Source organism: Mesoplodon bidens (genome assembly GCF_964165515.1).
Source record: "Mesoplodon bidens genome assembly, chromosome: 4".
NCBI lineage: Eukaryota > Metazoa > Chordata > Mammalia > Artiodactyla > Ziphiidae > Mesoplodon > Mesoplodon bidens.
Genome location: NC_138160.1, coordinates 78,792,657 through 78,812,075, shown reverse-complemented (window position 1 = coordinate 78,812,075; position 19,419 = coordinate 78,792,657). Strand labels below are relative to the sequence as shown.

General features: G+C 43.2%; 3 protein-coding genes across 32 annotated transcripts in view; 1 reads left to right on the top strand and 2 right to left on the bottom strand.

Annotated features, from left to right (window-relative positions):
- The window catches only part of LOC308615945 (uncharacterized protein), a 639,507-nt gene extending 632,376 nt beyond the window's left edge, over window positions 1-7,131 (bottom strand). For 27 of the 30 annotated variants that reach the window (XR_014015645.1, XR_014015648.1, XR_014015649.1 and 24 more), the window contains exon 1: window positions 6,971-7,131. The gene's annotated coding sequence lies outside the window, so the exon portion shown is untranslated. The other 3 variants (XR_014015646.1, XR_014015647.1, XR_014015644.1) reach the window with 2 other exon arrangements.
- A 286-nt stretch (window positions 7,132-7,417) lies between these two features.
- The window catches only part of ELL2 (elongation factor for RNA polymerase II 2), a 75,285-nt gene continuing 63,283 nt past the window's right edge, over window positions 7,418-19,419 (top strand). The window contains exon 1 of the mRNA XM_081231849.1: window positions 7,418-7,697. Coding sequence (XP_081087975.1) covers window positions 7,551-7,697 — 147 coding nt within the window. The 5' untranslated portion in view covers window positions 7,418-7,550. The remainder of the gene's footprint in view (window positions 7,698-19,419) is intronic.
- The window catches only part of LOC308615944 (uncharacterized protein), a 325,426-nt gene continuing 313,725 nt past the window's right edge, over window positions 7,719-19,419 (bottom strand). The window contains exon 2 of the mRNA XM_081231850.1: window positions 7,719-17,714. Coding sequence (XP_081087976.1) covers window positions 7,821-8,459 — 639 coding nt within the window. The 5' untranslated portion in view covers window positions 8,460-17,714 and the 3' untranslated portion in view covers window positions 7,719-7,820. The remainder of the gene's footprint in view (window positions 17,715-19,419) is intronic.

The following is a 19,419-nucleotide window of genomic DNA, read 5'->3' as shown; positions in this document are numbered from 1 at the left end:
GCTATAACAATTTGAAGGGGGCAGTACTATGCAACCATATCAGCCCTTGGAGAAAAATGTATTCCTTTCCTTTTCCAGGCGTATAATATTCCCTACAATTGAACTGAAGTTTTTGATCCACTCAGGATGGACAATAGTCAATGTACAGCCATGAAACTGTATTCAGTAAATATGTGACTACTACCGGTAGCAACAATCTCTTACTCTTAGATACTTTTTGCAAATAATCACTTTCTTTTAATTTTATTTTATTGATTCTTTTATACAGCAGGTTCTTATTAGTTATCCATTTTATACATATTAGTGTATACATGTCAATCCCAATCTCCCAATTCATCACCCCCCCCGCCACTTCCCCCCTTGGTTAGGAATTAGTGCCTGAATGGTGCTTCTCATCTAATATCCCTTGTTCTCATATCTTACATCCCCTGTTAGACTATACTGCCCTGTTTTGAATTCTGTAAATATTCTAACCTATAAGGATCATGTTGGTTTTTAAATTTCCAAAATCCAAAGCAACAACGAAAGCCATGACAGATCAAAAGATCAAAGATGATAAATATGATACTTGAATAAACTGCTGACTGAAAACAAAATGGGATCCGGGCAAATGCAATTCTAATTCTCTAAGTAGAAACAGAAAAGCTTCTGTGTTCATATGTGTGATATATATATTTTCTACTTTTTGCCATAATATGTTCTGGAAACCATGCTATAAAGTGAGTGGTATTTTGCTTTTGGAAAAAGTGATATCATTGGGGATTGTGCTTTTGACCAAAGACTCATTATCAAATAAATCATAGATATGAACAATATGCAATAAAAGCAAAGATATAACAAGTATAAATCCTTATAATTTAAAATTATAAGACAAGCATTTTCTCTTTTTCTTTTTTTTGGCTGTGCCAGGCAGCTTGCAGGATCTCAGTTCCCCAACCAGGGACTGAACCTGCACCCTAGGCAGTAAAAGCCCGGAGTCCTAACCACTGGACCACCAGGGAATTCCCAAGATGCGCATTTTAAATGGGCACCTGTGCACACGTTAGTTATACCAAGGGTTCCAACAAATTATCTATGCCACACATAAAAATAGAATTAGCTTTCATAAATCTCACTAAAGTCAATATGCTAGCTATAATAAACCAAAGCTAAATGAAACATTTTATTTACTTTCTAACTATTTAACAGAACATTTGGTGTTTGTGTGGAAGGGGTGATTCAAATGAACTTAAGTCCTTCTTTCAAGACCAACAACAATATAAAATAGATAACTAATAAGAACCTGCTGTATAAAAAAATAAATTAAATTAAAAAATTTAAAAAGAGACCAACAACAAAACCAACCCCCAAGCTGCCCCCCAAAGTAGAACCAACCATTTCCTTTTTATTAATTTTACTGTGACAACCTGACACATTCAGTGTAATTCCTCAGAACTTAGAGCCATGTTCAAAGACAGAAGTGCTAGATTTGGAAAAGGAAATTTTAGGTTCTGACCAAGCTCTGTCACTTACCAATTGGGTGATCACAGCCTCTCTGAGCCTCAGTTACCTTAAAGGTAAAATTAGTATAAAACAATGACTATCTCGCAGAGTACAGAGAAAATTCAAAGAGATAATATAACTTAATTGTTTTTAAAATGCAAAGTCCCATCAGGAATTCACGCTATTATTAATTATCAATATTGTTCTAGATGTTGATGGCATTTGGTCCACTATTAGTATTTTTTTTTTTTTTTTTTTTTTTGCTGTACACGGGCCTCTCGCTGTTGTGGCCTCTCCCGTTGCGGACGGAGCACAGGCTCCAGACGCGCAGACTCAGCGGCCATGGCTCACGGGCCCAGCCGCTCCGCGGCATGTGGGATCTTCCCGGACCTGGGCACGAACCCACGTCCCCTGCATCGGCAAGCGGACTCTCAACCACTGCGCCACCAGGGAAGCCCTACTATTAGTATGTTTTAAAGTGAAAAGCTGAACAGGCATTTTGCCCCATCTAATCTTCCTACTTCCTCAGTTTATTCAGAAATGCATGTGCTCCTTTTCAGTACAAAACAGCATGGAAACAGTTAAGAGTTGTGAGGCCACTCTTTACCACGCTTCTCATTCTCAGAGCTTATTTGACACCTTTCAGGGCACTTTGCACTATGCTGAAAAGCCACAAAAACAATTATCATGTGGGAGAAAGGGACATTTTGATCACTATATTGTGCAATTCTGTGGACAGGACATTTTTCTCAGTCGGTACAGAGGGAAAGAGTTTTATTGGTGTGCAGGAGAATTAAACCAAAGTCATTTCGCTTTCAAAAGACATACAACTTCCTAGAGACTGCTCTTCAAGTGGGAAAGGCAAGGAACAAAGAGGGAAAGAAGCCCAGAAAAGTGTCAGTCAAGACTGGATATCTCTGTCTTAAGAAGCCAGAGCTGTATTTTCCATATAGCTGAGAGAGTGAGAGAGAACCCCGCCCACCTCACCTTCTACACAGCACCACCCACAGAAAGAAGGAATTTGAACTGGAGGGGAGGAAGTGAGAGGGGGTTGGGGGCAGGGGGATACTTACTCCCAGATTACAATTTTTGAAAAGAACCAGAGGGTCCTAGGAGGAGGAAAGGACTTTGGAGACTAAGAGACTGTAGAGAGAGTAGTCTAGAGCTGGGATAGCTTCCCCCAAAATTGGGAAGGCGAAGAGGCTGCCAATATCAGGAAGGGTTCGGCCCAAGTCCACTGTCTTTTCAGCTCCCCAGGAAAGGACACGCCTGGAGAGGAGAGTTGGACCTAGTATCCCAGTTCCCAGATGAGCTATACCTCTCAGGAAATCACATAGACCACCATCATAAATGTTTCAGTGCTAAGTAGTGACTAGGGAAAGTTTCAGCCTCCCTTCTCATAATCCCTTATCAACGCCACCCTCAACACAATGGCCATATAAACACACAATCTAAAGTAAAACCAGTATGTTTGCTATGTAAACCCAGTTTTAATTCACATCCCCTGGTTCCTTCCATCCAGATTGCACCCAATCTTAAACCCTTCCTAAAGGGAAATTCTTGAGCTTCTAATGGATTATACCAGCACCAACGGACATAGACCAGAGAGCCTTCCACATATATTATGGGACCTCTGTAACACCTGTAGATTTATTGTTCTACCACACAGAGAGATGGGGGGCTCAGAGCCACATATACCACTAATGATGATGATGATGATAAATAATGCAATATGACATTTCTTACACTTGAGTGGAATGGAGTAAAAAACAATCACACGTAATACAATTGCTCAGCTTAAAATTTGTGTTTAGGCAACAAATATTTATGTCCCTTCTGTAGGTATTTCACTTTTATTCTCTATGAACATTTAGTGAAGTTCCTTTAAAACCATCAAGCTCCTACTTCAGCTGTGTCCAAGGAAAGGAGACTTTTGCTTCTCAGCTGTAACTCCATAACGTCTGTGTTCTCTTTTCATAACAGAAGCCACTGCCTTGTATTAAGACATTAGTAGAGGGCTTCCCTGGTGGCGCAGTGGTTGAGAGTCCGCCTGCCGATGCAGGGGACATAGGTTCGTGCCCCCGTCTGGGAGGATCCCACATGCCGCGGAGCGGCTGGGCCCGTGCGCCATGGCCGCTGAGCCTGCGCGTCCGGAGCCTGTGCTCCACAACGGGAGAGGCCCGTGTACCAGAAAAAAAAAAAAAAAAAGACATTAGTAGAAACTATTTTATAAGTGGCTTTAAGAAATAACTCAAAAAACTACTAAGACGTGTATAAGACAGAATGGCCTTCAGCACTGAAAAGCAGAGACTGAAAACTAGAAAGCTGTGGGCTAACTCAGGCCAAGAGACTTTTTTAACGTCCACAAAACGTTTATTGACATTTTTAGTAAGGTGCCAACAAATAAACTCAGACAGCCCATGTAAAAATCTTCGATTTACAGCTTTTCTTGAAAAATTAGAAGATCGGACAACACTGGGTCCCTGCATGTTCACCTGGCAACAATCAGCCAAACCAGAAAATCACTGAGCCCTTTAAACACCCCCAGCTCACCACAGTCCAGCACCTTCAGTCCCTGCGGCAAACTGGCCACTTCACTCATTTCGGGTACCTAATGGTCCCTGAAGGCATCTGAAATGGTGACCTCAGTTCCAAAGGATAAGTAAGAAATGCTCATTAAATACGTGGCAACCCAGAATGAAGGGTGGCCCAGCACTTGAAGACCAGCGATGGCCTTGATGTTCACACCTCTCTCTGCACCGCACACTAGACATCAGAGATGGAGCAAGTCCCGAACAAGGTTACTTCCTTTTCACTTTTTTCTTCCACTGAATTATCATACAAGACAGATTTCTTCTCAGTTATTAAGTCCAAACAATAGCTACGCAGTGTATATAGTGACTATAATGACACTTAAAGAGCTGATTCAGACCCTGCCTCTCCTGGTTGTAATAAGTTTTGCAGGTTGCTTTTTTTTTTTTTTGCAGTACGCGGGCCTCTCACTGCTGTGGCCTCTCCCGTTGCGGAGCACAGGCTCCGGACGCGCAGGCTCAACGGCCATGGCTCACGGGCCCAGCCGCTCCGCGGCATGTGGGATCTGCCCGGACCAGGGAACGAACCCGTGTCCCCTGCATTGGCAGGCGGACTCTCAACCACTGTGCCACCAGGGAAGCCCCTAGGCAAGTTGCTTTTAAACTAAGTGTCTCAGTCTCCTCATTCGTAAAATGAATGAGTTTAGCTAGAATGATCATTAGGATCACTTTTAGTTGGCCTCTCCCCATCTATACCACCTCTACTTATCTAGAATGTATCTACTCAACCCTCAAAAAATCTTCAAGTTCCACAGGGCCACGAAACTTCTGCAGACTTCTTTCTTTGAAGTTTTAAGCTCATAAACACTACCACCCAAATTAGCACTTACTAATTCTCTAATCACTTTGAGTTTGTTGGTTCATTCCCCATATTCAAACAGATCTCTTTAAATAAGAGACTACACTGTTTATTTTTTAAATCTTCAACAGTATTTTACATTTATTGAGCATTCAATAATTATTAATTAAACTGAATGATACAGAAAATATCTATAAAGTGGCAAACTTCCCAAAGAGCAACTTTCACCAGCCTCCTGAGAAGGAATTAAACTTATCAGCGTCACAACTTGCCCATTTGATTCAGGCAGGCATAATGTGTGCTATGCAATGAAGAGACACACAACTAGATTACCCTATTGTTTTGTACATGTTCATTGCTTCCTTCCATAGTCGAAATGCTCAAAAGAGGAAAAATACAAACAATAACTCACTACAATAATATATTGTATTACTCACTGAAAGATTAGGTTACTCACTAAAATACAGCATGAGAAAAATTTTCCTACCACAATTAAGAAAATCAATTTCTATTAAGGGGCTGTGGGTCAGACATTTAAAAACTACAGTGAAAACCACCCTTGCTCCTCCCCCACCCCTTGGATGTCATCAGACGTTCTGAGTAAGAGGAGGCCAAGTTAAGATGCCATGTGGGCGGGGATTTACCCACCTTCACCAGAAAAGCAATGGTATACAGGTTTTACTTGTTCTGGTCAAACTCTCCTCCCCACCTCCAAATAATTAAAACTTTAGATATGTGGTCAGTCAGTCCTTCCCTATCAAAGAGCAAAGCAAACAGGAGAAAAGAATAATTCAAGTATAAGATTACTTTAAAAAAATTTTTTGTGATTGCCTTAATTTATTCAATGAATTTAAGATAATTAACACTCTAGTAAACTAAATTAACAAGTGTTAATCACGCCTTAACAGCTAGCGAATCTAGTGGATTGAAGCTAAATCAATTTTAAAAATGCTCTCCTGTGATGTAACAACACTTAATACAGGTGTTTCCACTTAACCCATATTCTGTGGAAGGAGAATTCTTCTGTAATTTGTATTATACACATACAATGCTTGAGGGTCTGATCAAGAGGTAGTGTACATGTAGGCTAGAGGATTTATTAAGGGGAGGGGGTGAATCATGAAAAAAATCCCACTTGGACCTTTCTGGAAAATCATAGCCCTATCCAATTTAAAAGTATGGGAAATACTGATTAAATGCCTATAAATTTTTCTGGGGAATCCCTGTAAAACACAACAAGGTTTTACAATCTGAAGGAAACAAAAATCGTCTCAAATTTAAAAAAAATAATCATTTTTAAAAACTGCCTTGCAACAGTTTCAAGGCTTTGAACGGTTTGTTTTTATCTGGTGGTGCTGGTCACCCTGTTAATTCATCCCCTCTGACGGGAAGCATGTCAGTCCCTCCACACACAGCCTGAAGAGGGATCCTGATTAGGCTTCCTCCTTTAGCCACGCCTACACATGGAGCATCGCGAGGAACGGAAAGTATGCCCAGCCTCCGCAGCCCCTCACACACCCATCTCCTACGCTTAACATCAATAGCTTAAACTCTAGGTTTTCCCACATCCCTGTCAAATGAAATGGACAGAACTCAAACGAACCGGAGAATGATGTCGCTGTTTCTCTTAATTTAGGTCAAGGACACTTACACTCTTCTACTGCCCTTTGAAAGGAAAATCCTAACTGCCGCTCCAAGTCCCATTAAAAGGCACAACCCTGCTCCTATGGCGAACTCCAAAGGAACGGAATACCGTTTCTCTGGGATCACAACAGGGCATGGCGTGGGAAAAACCTTTAAATTCCGTTTTCTTTAGTATATGCCCACCACACCAAAGGGATTTAACCTTTAGGCATGGTGTTGTACTTAAGATGCTCCACACAATCTAGCAGAAACTCTTAAAACCAAGGGCCAACTCACTAATTTCAAATTTAGGGTGAAATGACGGAGAAGGGCACCCTCCCCCATTTCGGTCGCTCAGCAATAGCAATGAGTTTTGAGGAGAGACTCTCCAGTGACTCCGCCTAGAGCGACCTCCCTCACACGCACACATCCTACTCCACAAACTAACGCAGCCGTCGGGGGACGAAGTCCTTACTTGGCCTCACAATTGGGGTGGGGATCCTCCTCTCCAAGGACCACCAGCGCAGGAAGAGACTCTCCCCTACACTCCCGGCTCTCTACTATTATACCCCCAAGGGGCGGGGCTTCGACCCCAGGTAACTAGACCAGGCAATCTGGACACCCAATTAGCAGGGGATCCCCCAAACCAGCCTGGCCAATAGCGGCCAGTGGGCCAAGACGACCAGACGTGACGTCAGGTACGATTAAGTTGGCGCGTCACCTCGACGTCAGCCTCTTACCTCTCGGACGTCCCGTCCCGGGAGCAAACTCCAGCGACTTTGGGCTCCGCCCCCGTGAGAGTGGAGGGCGGCCAATGAGGACGGCTCTGAGGGGACCGGGGCCAATGAGACGAGCCCGGGGCGGGGCACGAGGCCGGAGGGTGGGGCGGGTGGCGGCGGTGGCAGCCCGAGGTCTGGCTGCGCGCAGTATATGACAGTACGTCAGCAGCGGGATGGCCGTAGCTGTGGCGGCGGCTGCAGAAGCCCGAGCAGCTGCGGCCGCAGTGGAGGCTAGAGCCCGAGCGGCGTCGGCGGCGGCACCCCGGGGAGTTTAAGATGGCGGCAGGGGGGGCGGCGGGCCTGCGGGAGGAGCAGCGCTATGGGCTGTCGTGCGGGAGGCTGGGACAGGACAACACCACCGTACTGCATGTGAAGCTCACCGAGACGGCGATCCGCGCGCTCGAGACCTACCAGAGCCACGAGGTGAGCTGGGCAGCTGGCCGGGCTCGGGAAGGAAGAGGGCGTCCCGCGCCGCCCCGCCGCGCCTCTCCCTGCCCCCGGCACCTGGCTCGGGGCCGGTGGAGCAGGGGCTCGCCGAGGCTGCCGTCAGCGCCCGCGGCGGCAGGGCTGGGCAGGGCCGGGCAGGGTCGCTGACGCCGCCGTCCCGGGCCAGCTGGGCGCCTGGGCGTTGGGAGGCGGGCGGGCGGGCGGCCCCTGGCGGCGGGGCCGAGGCAGCCGCAGCCCTGGCTCGGCTGCGCAGCCGCTGCGGGACTTTCCGACGGCGCCCGGGTTTTCTAGCCTTTTCTGTCCCAGTGAGGGAGAAAGGCAACAGGGAGACGAGTGAGATGGCTCTTCTGCCCACGGCGTGTCGGGGGTGGGGAGGGCTCGGAGGGCAGCGTCCGGGTAACGAACCCGAGAGGACCGGCGGGCACTAACCGTCAGCGTTTTGGGGGTACCACCGCGGACCAGCAGAGACCGGGACACAGGCGCTCCGCGTATGAAGGTGGGACACATATTGTACTCGCAAGAACTTGGGGATACAGGCGCTGAGCGTATGGGACCGGGGCGGGGGGCGCACCGTGTACTCGGAAAGGCTGAGGCACAGACGCTCCGCGTATGAGGGAGAAGGGCGACACACCTTACACTTCCAGAGACTCGGGCATACGGGCGCTTCTCGTTCCCAGAGACACAACACCGCGTAGCGGGAGCCACACACAGCCAGCGCTCACCCGGGAGCAGAGACATCGGTTACTGAGGAGAGAGAGTCTCCGTGGCTCCTCATACCCGAAAGACGCGTCGCTCGCGTCTGAGGCGGATTCACAGACATGGAGACTTGGATCGAGGGGCGGGGGCGGGGATACACTGCGTCCCGGGCGGACTCGGGTTTCTCACCCCGCACCGCGTCCCGGAGAGAGATCCATGGATACACACAACTCGAGCACAGCGAAGGCCCACGTACTCGGTAGTCGGAGGACAAACCCAGGGACGCGTTTTCACGTTTAAAAAAAAAAAAAAAGTGAGGGAGAGAGTGGGAGGCATAGCGAAGAAACGCCGCAACCGGAGTGCCTGGGGAAGCCGTTTATGGAGATGCAGTACTGTGAATGGGTGAGGGAGACAGAGTGGACGTATCGCATAAGGGGAGGGATATACCATATGAGGAACCGGTAACAGTCACTCTGAGAAGAGAGACCGTCCGTGCAGCAGAGAACCCACAGGGCATCCCGACAAATAGCCGAGTTCATGTCAAGCAAACACGCTCCGATTAACTGATCTCATAAAGCAAGGCCAGAGGGACACCCGGACACGCTCATAGTTATTCAGGTAAAAGTGGAGAAAGGAATTAACATCTGTTGAGCTCCCACTAGTGCCAGGCCCTTTAAATGCTTGGAAGGAAGGCCCAGAGTTGGAGGCAAAACTGCAGGAGAGGTGTGAACCTGGGCCAAGGGAGACTTACCTTCAGGGGGCCCTTACATAAGCATGCACACAGGAGGAGGCACACAGTTGTGCACAGGTTGAGGAGTACATGAGCTCACATGATAGTGTACATGTAAACAGCAGGAGAGACTCAGAAATGAGCATGCCCTCAGGATGGCATTCACAGAACTGAGTGGACACATGGATGTACATTCCAGGGCATATGAGTTACCCACCAGAGAAGCATAGGCCAAAAACACTGAGACTCGGGGGTGGAGGGAGGAGTGCATGCACAGGGAGAAAGATACTTTTCCTACACACCATGAAGTCTCAGGGAAAAAAGGTCTCATGTATGACTGGGAAGTCACGCAGCGATAGGAATGCAAGGAAATACAAGAAATAAAAACTACATGTGTCAGTAGCTACTCCCAGACAGGTTCATCTGCAGGGAAGAGACCAGCACCAGCACCAGCACCAGCATGGAGTGGGAGGCCCATCTGGGGGAAGCCAGATAGGCAGGCAGAGGGACACAGGGGCAGACACTGGAGAGAAACTCAGCCCTGCAAGATGGAGAGATAAGCTTGCCTGTTCCAAGAGGAGGGTGTGGGAAGGAATGACAGTGGGAAGAAGGTAGGTCAGGGTATGTAAAGAGAAAAACCGGAGAGGAAGAAGCCAGCAAGGAGGAGGCCAACCTCCAGTCAGAAACAGACCCAGGGAGCAGATAAAGACTGACACACAGGGGTGGGGAGAGGCATCTCTGGGGACAGTAGGTCAGCCAGCCACCTTGGGGGGACAACTGGCGAACTGTACAGCTGATCACAACAAGATTGACAGACACTGACCCGGAAGAGGTGGGTGAGGAGGCCCGCACAGGGAAGGGACGGTACCCAGGGAGAGAGAGGTGACAGAGAAGCCCCCAGTGCTCACTGAGAATGCTGTTTATTTTTCTCCCTTCATTTCTGCCTCCTGCACCTTAGTGAGTATGTGCTTGGGATTAAAGTTGGAATGCTTGGATTCTAAAAGCCCCACTGTCTTAAGAAACAGCAGATCAAAAATTCTTCCTCTTCCAACCCACCACTTAGTTCTTCATTTTTTTAAAGTTATTTATTTATTTTTACAGTCAAAGGTACCAAAGTCAATGGCTTTCCTTGCTCCTGACTACTTCTATTGCCTATTAATATCATTACCATCTGTTTCCATCTCTGTGCATGCAAATTAATGTATCTAGTCAATCAGTACAGAGGCAGAGAAGGGAAAGGGAGAAGACTTTTCCAACTCCCTCTGCCCTTCTGAGTTGGACCCAGGTAGATTGAGACAGTCCGTGGATTCCTTTTCTTCTAAAAGTTGGTAGTAGAAGCAGTACTATGCAGGGAGAGGAGGAAGAAATAAGCTGACTTGGCCGTTGCAGTTGGACACTGCCTTGTTTCTGACTTAACCAGTTCCTGTCCCCAGGCCTCACTGTCACTTTGGCCACAGAAACACTTCTTAAGGGGCTTAGAAAAGCAGGATTTGGGGTGAGACTGTTAACTGCAGACAGCTGAAAAGTGGGAAGAGACAGAAGAAAAAGAAATGAGGTACTGTTGGAACTTACTACAGTAACCTCTGGTGTGTTCAGCCAAGTCTCCCACAATGTGTCCTCAGCGTCCCACCTCCTGACTAGGGCCAGACCAGGGCTCCCCCATCAACACAGTAAAGTTGCCAGCAGTGGGCATATGGCCGAGCTTTTATCCTCCAGTAGAAGGATACATACTTGGTCTTTTACGCTTTCACTTTCCACCCTTATCAAATTAGGGCTCCTAACTTTAAATTGTAGCTGCGTTTGGAAAAATGTTGGAATGCATTGACTAGTCAGGGAGAAGTTTCTATTCTCTCCTGGGGATGGGGGCAGGATGGCTTTAACTTCTCATATAAAACTGCCCCTACCACTCCTGTGCTTAGATAGGAAGGTGCTTGATGCTTGACAAGTGGCCTCCAAGTGGCTTTGGCCCATGCAATGTTATGACTGTTATGCCTCCTCTTCTGATGACTTTCTAAGAGCCAGAAATTTCAACAGGTTAATTTCCTAAATTAAGCATCAGAGAGTTATTTTTATCCAGATTATTTTGTCCATTGGATTTACTCTCCTAAATTAATCCACTTGACGTAAGACTTCAGGGAGGTAAATTTAAGAATTTTAGGAAACTATGACCTAGGCTAAATACAGATGTTCTTTAGATACAATTGAGCAAGTATCTGAACTTATTAGAGTTCGTGGAAACAGAATCTTTTAATTAGAAACAATTCCTCACTGTTTCGAAAGACAAACGAACCTAATTGACCTTCATTACTCAAGTTTTCTATTTTTAGAGAAGAAATGAGGAAAGCTAACTTGGGAACCTTTTAAACAGACTGGGGTGCGGGATAGAGACACTGTGATTCCAGGAATGGGAGTTACAGTTGGAGTAAATATCTCCTAAAAGTTGTTTTCCACTCAGTTTGAATACAGAGACAGTTTCAAGTTGATAATATATAAAAAAGTGTTAACTGGAAAGTTATTTTCATGGTTTGCAGAATGAACTCAGAATACTTATACAGATATTTAGTATATATTGCAAAACTACTTTTTTTTTTCCTATAGATAAGTTATTTTGAATGAAGGTACAGGTTACTAAATAAAAATCACGTATTACAACTTTATAGTCATTCTAAACTGATGTCTGAATTTGTGGTCTATATAAGCCTCACATATTTTAAATGAACATATGTTACTGTAATTACATATTTCTCCCAAATGTATCCTAAAACTATTTCAAATTAAACCTCAAAATTCTAAAATTTATTTTAGCCAATTCCTTCAGTAATTTGTAGCTGGCTTTATTTTGACATTTGAGTAACTCATTTGGTAGTAACAAAAATCTTATCAAAATTTTGTTTTCAGATTCTCTTATTGCTGAGCCTGTTGATTTTTTTTTAATGTTTACTCAAAGTTTCAAAGGTGGTGGCTCAAATAATACTGTCATGTTTATCCAACTATTACATAAAAAGTCTTGCATAGATGCATCTGGAAGCAGGGGCCATTCATTCTCTATGCCTGAAGATGAGAAAGGAGATGACTTTAAGAAGGATTCTGTTAACACATTCTCTTGCCAACTCCAATTATTGGCTTTAAATTTCCCTGCTTTGATTAGTGTCTTCTAGGAAAATGATAGTGTTTTGAAAATTTGTACAAATATACTTACGTTTAATTTTGCATGAGGAATTCAGTCTCTTTCAGTATTACTAGATACTGTTATTTCCAGTCAAAGCATAAAGTCTTATTTAAACCTCTAAAGTTACTGTCCTTGACAATAGCTCCCTTTAATGTGTTCCGTGATCTTATAAAATCACTGATCCCACAGGTCATGGAGTAGGAGATATCCTCTCCTTTCCTATCTTTTTACCTCGTGAACATATCGGCATTTGATTCATTGTGGTTTAAGGCACAAAAAGACTCACACCTTACTTTTTCCTATCTCTTCCTTTTTGTGCCTGCCCTCAAACAATTTTGAGTGTGTACATGTGTGTTCAATAATCTGCTTTTACAAATACAGAAGACCCTGTTCTCCTTAAGGCACCACTCAAGCATCCAGACCTGCCAGCAGAGAGCTGCCGCTGCTGCTGACATGTTTACTAAGTAAAACAATGAGGTTTGCCTTAGCAGATTCCTTTTGTTGCAGTTCTTAAATATAGCCAGTTTTAATTAAAATAAGTTAATCTTACTGACTTTAACTTAGACCCATCTTCAGGCTGAACTTGATATTAAAATGCTTTTTATCAAGTAAAGTCAAGTTTGTGCCCCATTTTGCAATAAGTGTTTGAAAAGTTTTTTCAGCTGATCAGGTGTTCAGTGCAAAGAAGGGTGCTCCTCCTAGTGAAAAGCAGTAGCCAGATTGCCCAAAGAGATAGACAGGGAACCTTGGCACCAGAACTGAGAGGAGAAAGAAAGAACATATGTGAAGGATTGGAACATGTTCAAGAAAAGAATTTAAAAGGAAAGGGGTGTAAAATTCTCGGAATGATTTACAGGAAAGCTTATCAAGGACAGTCACCAGATCCAACCTTTCCATTTGCTCCATTTGCACTTGTGAAAAACTATGGAAGCTGTGCTCATAGCGCTTATTAGGTAATTTGTGATAAAGCCGGCAAAGTGAGGAAAATGAGAATTTCAGGAGAACCACTGCTGGGTCATTTTTAACAACTTGCAGTGACTACAGAGAGGCTCAGGACTGTGGCACCAGAGTTCAGCCCAATTATTTGCCAGTTTGGGTCAAATGTATTTGGAGTATTTGAGAAGATGTCCCTAAAATGTGATGATATGGGCATTTCTTCATGTAAAGTGAGCTGAGTTTTAGAATAAAGAAAAGAGCATGTATATAACCACAGCACATTTGACTCTCCTGCATACCTCAGTTCCATAGGACATTTCCCATGACTTAATGCAAAAATCTAGAAAAGCAGGTCTGGAGTAGAATACAGTAAATTAATGACTGTGTCTCTACAGCCAAATTGAAGCTGAAAAACATGGCATAAATCAGGTCAGATTTACGGAGAATTGCTTTCTTTTCTTTCCCTCCCTCCCTTCCTTTCAATTTATCTACCTATCTATCTATTTTGGTTGTGGCATTATGGCTCTTTAGAGCCACGTTAAATCTTTAGGAAGAACTGGTTTAAGGGCTTCCACTAATATTTTGCCAGCAAAGGCCAAACCTGGAATCTCATGGCTAGCAGTTTAATATAGGATATAAAAAGAGAGAATCTTATTAATTAGACTATATGCTCCAAAAGATTCATGAATCAAATTAGCACGTTGAATTGAACTCAGTAGTCAGAGCATTTGCTACTAGTTGAATAATAACTAGGTTGTTAGACAAAGAGCATAAGTTTCTTTCTTTCTTTTTTTTTTTTTTTTTTTTGCGGTACGCGGGCCTCTCACTGCTGTGGCCTCTCCCGCTGCGGAACACAAGCTCCGGACGCGCAGGCTCAGCGGCCATGGCTCACGGGCCCAGCCGCTCCGCGGCATGTGGGATCTTCCCAGACTGGGGCACGAACCCGTGTCCCCTGCATCGGCAGGCGGAACTCTCAACCACTGCGCCACCCGGGAAGCCCCATAAGTTTTTTTCTTGTTGGGGATCCTATATGTTATTGGTCTAAAAAACATCTTTGGGTCTTAGGATTTTAACAGGCAGAGACTAGATGGGGGGAATCACATCTCCAGCAGAAGGAATGGCACAGGAAAGGAAAGGACAGCAGTAGAAAAGCTAAGGCAGGCTTTGAGAATAGCAAGGAAGACCCTTGTTCCACTTAACCTCGAGTGTAGGAGAAAATATAGTTGGATTTAAGAGAGGAAAGGGAGACTGGAGCAGGTTGGAGTTTATTCTTTCAAAACTGGAGAGACAGTAGAAATTTAAGTTGATTTGAGCTAATGCTTTAGGATTATACTGGCCTCAGTGTGCATGATGAGTATAAGATGAATCTGGAAGGCAGTAGACAAGTTAGGAGGAAGTATGTGGTCCAGGTCAGAGATGAGTGGGATCTAAACTAGGATGCTAGTGAGAGACAAGACATTACAGATGAATAGAATCTATAGAATTCAATAACAGATTTTAAAGGAACAGAGTTAAATGGAAATTTCTAGCCATCAGCACTAGGAGGGATACCCTTAGTAAAAAAAGGGAAATCAGAAGCTGTTGGGAGGGTGGGGTGGGGGAGATAAAGTACCATTTTAGTGGACGTTCACTCAGTGTGTTGTTTGGTGATGAGACTTAGGTTTGATTAGATGTTTTATATTTGAGAAGTATATTTGGGTCTGAGGCTAGACTAGAACAATGCCATATTATTTACATGTCTCAAACTTTTCCATTTGGATGGAAATTTTGGGGATTGGTAATGTTTTGGGGGAAGTTGAAATTATTAGGTGGAAGAAATTTTGGGTTTAAACAGGGATTTTCAAATTTTGCTCGGATTTTTATCGGCTTCCTTTATCCAATAACGTTCTCTATAAATTGCACTTAAGACTGTCATAGAGTACAGATAATATGAAAATTGAATTTGATTTTAACGTGAAGATCAGACTTTCCATGGTTTCTGTCCCAAGTGATTATTGAAACATTAAGTAACTCTCTACAATGTGCCTGGATTTACATTTCAAGCATCATTTTTTTTTTTTTTTTTTTGCGGTATGCGGGCCTCTCACTGTTGTGGCCCCTCCCGTTGCGGAGCACAGGCTCCGGACGCGCAGGCTCAGCGGCCATGGCTCACGGGCCCAGCCGCTCCGCGGCATATGGGATCCTCCCGGACCGGGGCACGAACCCGTATCCCCCGCATCGGCAGGCGGACTCTCAACCACTGCGCTACCAGGGAGGCCCCAAGCGTCATTTTTAATTGATTCCTAAAGGCCTTGAAAGGGTCAGTGTTTTCACTTCCAGATTACTTTCATTTCTGTTTTGGTGTTTTGATTCTCTTTTTTTTTGTTTGACAGTTTGTGAAAAACAAACCAAAAAATAATCATGAGTACATGAAACTTCTGTTATACATATACATTGTTATGGACTGGTTATGGGCACTTGGTTCATGGTCCATGGAGATAACCTTGGCTAGAAGACTTTTCCCATGAAGAGTGAGCTTGTTCAAGGGTGGAGCCAGGCATGAACTTTCTAATAAGATTCTTTGAGATTCTTTAGGATCTAAATATGCTTAATTGTAAATTTACATGTTAGCAGATTTTTAAAAGACATTTACTTAGTATCATGGCTTTTGGTTTTCATTGTTGGAAACCATGATGCCTCAGATAGCCAGAAAACACATCCATGTGGTAAAAACTCAGTTGAGTGTCTTGAGATGTTTTTTCTTTAATAAAAGACGAAGAGGTAGGAACAGGAATTATAACTATAACTGTCAAATATGCATTTGTTCATTTAGCCAATGTTTATTTATCTTCTGATATGTGCCAGGCATAGTACTAGGCACTGGATATATAAAGTTGAATAAGTCAGGATGGTCCAGAAAGTGCTCGTGCCTTAGTAGAAACAAGCAGACATCATACATACATACATACATACAATAAAGTCTCTGTGCAAGGGGACACCTAAAGAGAGGATTATGTTTGAGGATATGTCTGAGAAATAATAGTGTCTGCTTTTTCATCTCCCATCCTCTGCTCAGCCCACTCCAGCTGGGTTGTGTCCAACACATCCCTGAGATTGCACCTGACTAGGTCCCTTGTTGTCAAATCTAGTGGTCATCTCTCTGTTCCTGTCTTAACCTGACCTCAGCATCATGCCATCCAGTTGACTACTCCTTCCTGTTAGAAACACTTTCCTGATTTTCCTCCCATTTCCCTGGCCATTCTTTCTCAGTCTCCTCTGCTGATTATCCACTGCTTGACTGGCCTCTGAAAGTTGGAGATCCCAGTTCCCTTCTCTTTATCTATTCACTTCCCTAGGTGAGCTCATCTAGTCCTATGGATTTAAATGTCATCTATATGTTAATGACCTCCAAATATTTATCTCCAGCTCTGACCTTCCTCCATTTCCAGGCACTAATTTTCAACACCTGATCTCTTTATCAAAGTTTAGTAGGTTATCTAAACTTAACAGACCCAAACACAATTCCTTTTTTTTTAAACATCTTTATTGGAGTATAATTGCTTTATAATGGTGTGTTAGTTTCTGCTTTATAACAAAGTGAATCAGCTATGCATATACAAATATCCCCATATCTCCTCCCTCTTGCGCCTCCCTCTCACCCTCCCCCCATCCCACCCCTCTAAGTGGTCACAGAGCACCTAGCTGATCTCCCTGTGTTATGTGGCTGCTTCCCACTAGCTATCTATTTTACATTTGGTAGTGTATATATGTCCATGCCACTCTCTCACTTCATCCCAGCTTACTCTTCCCCCTCCCCGTGTCCTCAAGTCCATTCTCTACATCTGCATCTTTATTCCTGTCCTGCCCCTAGGTTCTTCATACCTTTTTTTAGATTCCATGTGTATGTGTTAGCATACGGTATTTGTTTTTCTCTTTGACTTACTTCACTCTGTATGAGAGTCTCTAGGTCCATCCACCTCACTACAAATAACTCAATTTTGTTTCTTTTTATGGCTGAGTAATATTCCATTGTATATATGTACCACATGTTCTTTATGCATTCATCTGTCGATGGACACTTAGGTTGCTTCCATGTCCTGGCTATTGTAAATAGAGCTGCAATGAACACTGTGGTACATGACTCTTTCTGAATTATGGTTTTCTCAGTATATGCCCAGTAGTGAGATTGCTGGGTCGTATGGTAGTTCTATTTTTAGTTTTTTAATGAACATCCATACTGTTCTCCATAATGGCTGTATCAATTTACATTCCCACCAACAGTGCAAGAGGGTTCCCTTTTCTCCATACCCTCTCCAGCATTTGTTGTTTGTAGATTTTTTGATGACGGCCATTCAGACTGTTGTGAGGTGATACCTCATTGGAGTTTTGATTTGCATTTCTCTAATGATTGGTGAGGCTGAGCATCCTTTCATGTGTTTGTTGGCAATCTGTATATCTTCTTTGGAGAAATGTCTATTTAGGTCTTCTGCCCATTTTTGGATTGGGTTGTTTGTTTTTTTGATATTGAGTTTCATGAGCTGCTTGTAAATTTTGGAGATTAATCCTTTGTCAGTTGCTTCATTTACAAATATTTTCTCTCATTCTGAGGGTTGTCTTTTCATCTTGTTTATGTTTTCCTTTGCTGTGCAAAAGCTTTTTAAGTTTCATTAGGTCCCATTTGTTTATTTTTGTTTTTATTTTCATTTCTCTAGGAGGTGGGTCAAAAAGGATCTTGCTGTGATTTATGTCACAGAGTGTTCTGCCTATGTTTTCCTCTAAGAGTTTTATAATGTCTGGCCTTGCATTTAAGTCTTTAATCCATTTTGAGTTTATTTTTGCCAAGCACAACTCTTGATTTCACCCTTCAAACCTACATCTTCATGAGTGTTGCCCATTTCAGTAAGTGGCAGTACTCATCACCAGTTGACTAGTAATTGACTAGTATTCCTTGATTTATCTCCTCTTTTCTTGACTTAGTTGATCTATCAGCAAGTTCTGTCAGTCTTCAAAAATCTGAAATCTAACTTCATCCATCACCACCACTCCAGTCCCAGCCACCATTATCTCTCTTGAGGACCACTGCCATGGACTTCCAGCTAGCCTCCAGGCTTCCACTCTTCCCCCAATAGTCCATTCTCCACACAGCACCCAAAGCGATCTTTTTAAAACACTAAGTGTGTATGATCATGTAGTTTCCAAGTTTCAAGCCTTCTAATGGCTCCCTTTGTTGTAGATGCTTCATTTTACAAATTTCTACTATTTTAAAAATAATACCCATCTTCCAATCCAAGTTTATTTTACTGTTTCTCCTTATACTTTACTAGAGATCATGATCCCAAAGAACAAATCTTCATTTGTATTTATAATCAGATTTGACATGTAAGCTAATTACACAATTATAAAGTCCACATTAAGCACTCTCTTAGAAAAAAATGATGGGATATTATGCTTCAAATATTGTTATAAGGGCTTGTTCACAGTAACTAACTTTTTAGGTGGTTGTTCAGTTTGGATTTTTGCCTTCCATATTCCTTTAAAGAGTTGTATGAAATAGTGACGTTTAAGACAATAATAATTTTTTTAAATTTGGCCTGCATCAGATAGCTACAGTTTTCCAGAAACTATCTTTAAAAACAAGGACTGTGTTAAATAAATTAGATTTTTGACTTCTCCCTACTGTTTCAAGAATCTCCTTTATATTTCATTCTTTTCTATGCTGTAAAGGCTAGAAAGAAATTATTCTTTATTCCAAATGCTCTTTAATCTGGTTCTTCCAAATCTGCAGAGAAGGAGTTTCTGCGATGTGTAAGGTTGGATTGACTGACAAAGCAAAATACTAGATTTTGTGAAACTTAATGACTCCCTCTCTCTCCCCCGGGGGGTGGGGGAGCATCTAATAAAAGAATGGGGCAAAGAAGGAGATACCGTTTACTAAGGTATCTTTGGATTACCTCAAAATTTCACATTCATACTATCATTCTAAACATATTACCAGCTTTTGACGAGAGCTGGGTATATTTGATTTCAGGATTAACTGATTTCCTGTGCTACTGTCTACTTATACTCCCATCTTTTTTTTTTTTTCCTCTTCTTTCCCTGCTTAGATTTTATTTTTATTACCGTGGTTAAAATATAATTGTTGGATAGTCTTTGGTTTCTCTATCAGATGATATTTTAAAGAGCAGAAT